A 7,077-nucleotide genomic window follows, 5' to 3' on the forward strand; every position below is an offset into this window, starting at 1 on the left:
GAGGGCAGCTGGAGATTGCCCCAGCCCCTACTGCAGCCAGGGGGCACCTGCAAAATCTTTGCTCAGCTCAGGCAAGAAGTGTTGGCAGGTGCTATATCTAGCATATACCTTGCCCTAGGGAGCATCAATATGCTTCATGSCCTAACGGGGAGCACTGACAAATGCCCCAGCATAATTTTTCTGTGTACAGTAGGGCTTTTCAGGCAGCGTCCTTGGTCCACTTGTGTTCACTGCCTGCTACTTTGAGCCGAGCCCCACATTTTGCTGGCTCTGCTTTGCACCTCTCCTGGGAAAATTTAAATTCTTTTGGTCCACCTGCTTCATAGTCAGTATCTTCCCAGCTCASTCCCTAACATACAGAGAAGCCACAGGCTGTGGGATGGAGGTTGTGGGTGAAGTGCTGACTGTGGCCTTTAAAGGGCTGGTGCCTCAGCAGTCTGTCAAAGAGCCCCTGTGGAAGGATCTGCTTTTAGGAACTGGTGTTTCTTCCAGTATTGTGTTTGAAGTGGGAGAGGGATTTACCCTATGAATTTTGGAGTTTTTTTGGCAGTTTAAGATAGTCATGGATTATGTATTTGGCATCCTACCTGTTTATAGTTGCAGAAGTCAGACACAGGTTCCTTGCTTGCTCTACATCATCTGTTTACAGAGAGCTACACACAAGCATAGGGTTTCTGAGCACAGTATTATCTGAGATCTGTGCAGTGCTGGTGTCCTGAGCAAAAGATCTCATAATGTTTAAAATTTTTTTTTCAAGTGATGGTGAAAGTGTTAGTAATTTGGGTATTTTAATATCAAAATTCCTTGTCCCTTACAATTCTAATTCCTCTAATAATTCTAATTCTAAATGTTGATGGATTTATGTTGTTTTCATTCCATGTCACTCGTAGTAATCTCTTCTGCTGAGCCAGGCTGAATACTTTTTTTTTTCTTATGACTGCTGGCTCAGTTCAAAGTAGGCCACCTCATTTAATTTTTTCCTATTTTATTAGCATTTGGCCAAAACATAGTAAGATAGCCTAGCCCAGCAAAAGGCACACTGCATGAGTGAAAATAAAACAGGTTCTGTTCTTGACTGTGACACTAAATACCTTTGTCATGTCATTCTATCTTTTCTTCTACCCTTAGCTTTCTCGTTCATGAAATGGGACAATAATGCTCATATCCCTTGTAAAAGAGATCTTATAAAAGTCACTGAAAAGTAGCATATTTATATTGCAGTATTGAAACATCTATAAAGTTTTAAACCACTTCCATTGTGAAAGAAAGGCTGTCTTAATTTAAAATAGTGAAAACTCTTCTTACTGTTAAAGACATAAAAATCAAAGACTTTTTGTTTTACCTATAAGTCAGACTGTCTCTTCAAGGCAAACTGTCAAGAAAAAAACCTGATCATCTACACATTCAACATGTTAATTTTGCGTGGATAATTATACACGTGTTTTTCTAGGCTAGTTTCAGTGCTGCTTCATATAAGAGTGGAGGAAAAGAAGGAAGAGAATCCATGCCAAAGAGTGAGGTATCAAGGCAGTAAACTGAGGTGCAAGTGATTGATTATCAATTCTTAGCAGACATGCACAATTAAAAGTAAATCTTACTTTGATTTAAATGCTTTTGAGCCAATTGGGAACTAGTGTATGTGTTTGTACATAGAGCTGTACAGTCCAGTTTTGAGGAGTCTGTAACCCAGGTGAAGACAAAACAGTAGTGTAATAGCTTCATTCATTAGGGGGTTGTAGGGGTTATTGTTTCTTTGAACAAAGTCAAAAAAAACTAAGAGACTTTTACCAAATTTAAATTAAGCTCTGCACCTCTTTAAATTATGAAATCTTAGATTGGACATGAGCAATTTCTGCATCTTCCCAGGCTTAGTAACTGGACATCTATTGCCTGACCTAACCTTGCTGTGCTTTTCCCTTACAGGAGGTGGTGCTCGCTCAGCCGCCCTCCAAACCTGTCCGCAGGAAGTTCCGGCCTGAGACGCAGGCACTGGAGAACCCCGAGCTTTCTCCCACCATAAATGTGACCTCTTCCTTGCCAGCAGTTAAGCCTCACCTCCCAGTCCAAAAGTAAAAACCCATACCAAGCATGTCAAACTGCACCATGAGATCTGATGTAACTGGGGTTGTTTTTTGTGTAATWCCTGTGCTTGATGTTTCCAGTTTTGCAAGTTCATCATGAGATACAGGCCTCTGAGATCTAGATTTGCCCACTCARATACAGACTAAGTCTGTACAGACTCTAAGTGGTAGTATTTGATTGATGGCCTCTTCAAAATGTACCARTTTTCCCACCTCTCTGCCTATTAAGCATGTCTGAAGATCAAGCCTCGTTGTTCAGCCAACATCTCTAGCAGAGATCTCTTTTTAACTCTATGAGTGTGTGTTTTCATTTTGCACAAGTCTTTTAATTTTACTCATTCATTTTGACAGATACAATCATTTCAATGTGCAGGAACTGGAGTTCAAGATTGCTTGGTCATATCCTTGTGGTATTTCTCCATAGCAAGGAATGGTAGAAATGAGCTCGCCATTGGTATGAGCTGAGCCGTAGACATCATGACGATCCAATAACTGCCAAGTGCAGTGTGTGTTATTTTGCTCTCCTCAGTGTAACTGCTGAAGCTGTCACGAACAARGAGTTCTAGGGACTTCAGTGTATATTTATTTGATAGCTATGTGGGAGGGGCTGTACTACTGAGGCATGGTAAGTGAAGGCACTTGAAGGCCTTTAGGGCCTATACGTCTCCCGCAGCTGAAACAGTGTGCAGACRTTATGGCTTGCCTTCACTCAAAGCCTTTCAAAGACATCTAGCTCAATCTGAAACAAAGCCACACTGCCCAAATCAGTCAAGCAGTTCTTGGCAAACTTTATCAGTAGCCTGAATCTGTGCTGCGAAATTGGAGATTAGACTGAATAATAGGACTCCTAGGATGCCCTCAAAGTGCTGTTTTGTGCTTTGGGAATGTGTGCGCCGTAGTGGTTCAAAGAAAGATAACAACATTTGTTAACTTCTCAACTTAATCCAGTCTCGTCTGCATCTTTCCTAAAATGTTTAAATGACGGTGGGGATAGATCTCTGTGTTGTTTTTTTTGTTTGTTTTGTTTTGTTTTGTTTTCCCCTATCATAATTACTCTAGAGCCTATGGAGAGTGGTTTGAAGCAAAATAGTTAAGCAGAAAAATAGCAATTTGCTGGAAGATAATAGCATAAAAACTAGCTTATTCCAGGAAACAGCAGTTCTGTTGCAAAGATCACTGCCATCAGCTCTGTTTAAAGAAAGAGCTAACGGGGTGTACCACTGTGGAGTTATTTAGGATGGGCATCTGTTTTAGACTATGTTGTCGTTAAAGAGTTGTTGATGCCTCATGTAAGACTTTTAAATAATCTATTTAGAAGAGGGGTTGCTTATTCAGCCGGTATTTTATGCTTTCTTTCCTTTTTCCTGTTGTTACTTCTGTTGGTAAGTTGATTCTTATGTACTGAACTGTCTTGTTTTCTACCTGTCTGCTTAACTGTAATTTACTCCAAACCACTTACCATGGGCTATGCAGTAATAATAACAGGAAAAAAATCGTTCTTTAAGCAGCAAAAGAGGTGAGGGAAGTCTGTAATTCACCTACCTGTTTCTCTTTGTGACATCAGATGGTTTTGTGGAAGTGACTGCTTTGAAAAAAAAAAGATTAATTTTTCAAGTAGCAGAATCAGCTGTGCTCTGAAAAATCTAAGACAATATTTTCATGCAGATGTCCTTTCTTTCCAAATAAAATGKTTTTTTATTTTCTGTTAACTGCTCATGAATCACTAAACTCTACTGTTTGAAAAAGAGCTAGAGAAAAGATTCTTCAAAAAAWACTATGCAAGGATTATTATTAGGCTGAATCAGACTCCAGTGATTTTAAAATAATTGAGACAGCCTAGAATGTTTGTCATTCAGCTTAACAAGTGTGACCATTTTACTTTCAAACAGTCCACCTGATTCAGCCATCTGACTTCAGTGTTATATTTTTGTTCCTTAGATTTGTAGTTTGTACTCCTTAAAGTGTAGTCCAGTGTGTATAGAAGCACAAAATGGATGGTTGATCTTCTGGCATCAGCTGCTATTGAGGCTCCTAATTGAAATGTTTTGTATTTATCTGTCTGGCAGACAGTCTTCCAAGCAGAAAAGGGCTATTCAGACTGCCATACGAAAAAACAAAGAAGCCAATGCTGTGCTAGCCAGGTTGAACAGTGAGCTCCAGCAGCAGCTGAAGGTAAGGAATGCATTGAAAAATCCYGATGACAGTGCTCCTGGCAATCAGTTATGTGTCACCTCCAACAGAGCATCTTGTTCCTTTTTCAGGTGAAACCTACTGCATTATTCCCTACTCTCTGGAAGAGAATAGCTAGCAGTAYGTGTGGGTAGAATGAGACTTTGTAGAAAGAGCTAAACTCTACTGTTTATGCCTGTGTGCATACAGCTGTCTTGTCAGTTAGAGCAGGTTTATGCTTCTGAAAAAATTAGATAATGTGATGGTATCACGCAGGGCAGATGAGCAACTCAAGCAGAACTTTTAATTTTTTCTGATCACTTTTGCCACATAGACACTGATTCCAGAAGTCAGGCATTCGGTATACAACAGTGTGGCTGAACTGTGCTTTAAGTGAATACCTAAGACTGATTTTTAATGTTGTCRACTGGCTTGTATTTTAAAGTATTCTCAAGGAGCTACTTTCTTATAATTATGAGCATTGTTTTTTTTTCTGGTGTCCTAAACCAAGGGTAGTACAAACCTTATCTCCTGCAGCTTTTTCTCCCTTGCATATTATCAACACACTGGTATGGAAAGAGAGGTGAACTTATGTTACAGGGTTCTTTCTAAAACTGCTGACATCAGTCACTAATCACACATTATTATTGGGGGTTGAGAGCTAAATGTGTAACTGTCCACAATACTTCCAGTTCTCAATGGTTTGGAAATGGAACATAGTGACCAGAACTGGCATTCTCTTGCCATTAAACCTACAGCRTCCCCCAGGGCTCAGTACTGGATCCCAGCCTGTTCAACATCTTCATCAATGACCTGAACGAAGGGACAGAGTGCCTCCTCAGCAAGTTTGCTGATGGTACTAAGAAGGGAGGAGTGGCTGATACACCTGAGGGCTGTGCTGCCATTCAGAGAGACATGGACAGGCTGGAGAGCTGGGCAGAGAGGAACCTCATGGGGTTCAACAAGGGCAAGTGCAAGGACCTGCACCTAGGGAAAAATAACCCTAGGGACCAGTACAAGCTGGGGGCTGACCTGCTGGAAAGCAGCTCTGCAGAGAAGGACCTGGGAGTGCTGGTGGATGACARRTTGACCATGAGCCAGCAATGTGCCCTTGTGGCCAAGAAGGCCAATGGTCTCCTGGGCTGCAWTAGGAAGAGTGTTGCCAGCAGGTCGAGGAAGGTGATCCTGCCCCTCTACTCAGCCCTGCTGAGGCATCATCTCGAGTACTGTGTCCAGTTGTGGGCTCCCCAGTCCAAGAGAGACATGGAACTACTGGAGGGAGTCCAGTGTAGGGCTATGAAGATAGTCAGAGGACTGGAGCACCTGCCCTGTGAGGAACGGCTACGAGAGCTGGGCCTGTTTAGCCGGGGGAAAAGAAGCCTGAGGGGGGATCTTATCAGTGTATATAAGTACCTGAGGGAGGGTGTCAAGGGGACGGGGCTAAACTATTTTCAGTTGTCCCATGAGACAGGAAAAAGAGGCAACAGGCACAAACTGAAACACAGGAAGTTCCAYYTGAMYATGAGGRGGAATTTCTTCAGTGTGAGAGTGACAGAGCMCYGGMMCAGGTTGCGCAGAGAGGTTGTGGAGTCTCCTTCTCTGGAGATMTTCAARRCCCKCCTGGATGCAGCCCTGTCTAACATGCTCTAAGTGACCCTGCTTGAGSAGGGAAGTTGGACTAGATGATCTCCAGAGGTCCCTTCCAACCTCACCCACTCTGTGATTCTGACTGTTGTGAAGAACAGTTGTCAGGTATTTATACAATGTTTTGAGACTACACAGAATGCCATGTAAACAGTAAAGCCTTGTGTCTAGTAAATGCTCGTGGTTTACTGCACAGCTCTTTACTAGTGCATGTGAGTGTCACAAAACTTACAGTGCATCTCTCTCCATGCTCCAGGAAGTTCATAAGGAACGAATTGCCTTGGAAACACAGTTGGAGCAGCTACGTCCTGTAACAGTCTTGTGACCTTTGGCAAGTTATTCAGCGGCAGTAAGAGAATGCTTGTGCCAAGAGTTTTGCAACGATAAGAGCACAGCACAACTGCGTAAAGCTTTCACCGAGGTGACGGCACTGGGGAAGAACAGGTTGTCAGGTCTCTTKTGTGACCTACTGTGCATGTTGGCCTTGGCAGATGAAGAAGATACAGAAAATAAATATCAAACTGTAGGATATTTCTGAGTGGGGGATGGTTTACCTTCTTCCCACCCTCTTCCCAGTCTAACATGTAAATGTGGACCACTGAAAGGAAATAGCCTAAGAGTATTTTATTTATGTAAAGAATTCCTGATTTATATGCATCCTTGGAGCACCTCTTGCCACAATTATTAAGAGGTACAATTCCAGAATTCTTGTTTAAAACTCACTCTCTGAGGTGAGTTCCTGGATGTTACTTATTCCTGTAGGAGTATATCATGGCAGAGTATCTGTGGGTTTAAAGTAAAACAAAGAATAAAACTTTCTGGACATGCAGAGTCTTTATCCACAATCACATGTCAGATAATTATTTTCTTAATACTGTTTATTATTCAATCACGGATGTATTTTAATGTTAGAGGAACTTTATTTTATAAGTATCAAATCATATGAAAGAGCAGTAAAAAATATTAAAATTTGATTATTTTGGAAATTACAAAAAAAAAATCTGTTTTTTTTTTTTGAGCTATAACTGTTTGCTACCACCAGTGTTTAATCACTTGCTTGCAACTGCTAGTGTCCTTATAAACTGTTAGCATGTTTGAGATCATTGGTTTATTGCTTTCTTGTTTGTTTTCAAATCAACAGTGTAGTTCTTCTAGGAGGTTAAAAATGCATTCTGCTCAGCAC

General features: G+C 41.3%; 1 protein-coding gene across 1 annotated transcript in view; it reads left to right on the forward strand.

Moving 5' to 3' along the window:
• The window catches only part of REPS2 (RALBP1 associated Eps domain containing 2), a 65,840-nt gene extending 58,997 nt beyond the window's left edge, over window positions 1-6,843 (forward strand). The window contains exons 16-18 of the mRNA XM_085323161.1: window positions 1,924-2,069; window positions 4,148-4,253; window positions 6,151-6,843. Coding sequence (XP_085179287.1) covers window positions 1,924-2,069; window positions 4,148-4,253; window positions 6,151-6,219 — 321 coding nt within the window. The 3' untranslated portion in view covers window positions 6,220-6,843. The remainder of the gene's footprint in view (window positions 1-1,923; window positions 2,070-4,147; window positions 4,254-6,150) is intronic.
• The last annotated feature ends 234 nt before the right edge of the window (window positions 6,844-7,077 follow it).

The sequence above is a fragment of the Rhea americana genome, unplaced genomic scaffold (assembly GCF_003343005.1).
Source record: "Rhea americana isolate MKP2758 unplaced genomic scaffold, rheAme1 scaffold_82, whole genome shotgun sequence".
Taxonomy (NCBI): Eukaryota; Metazoa; Chordata; class Aves; order Rheiformes; family Rheidae; genus Rhea; species Rhea americana.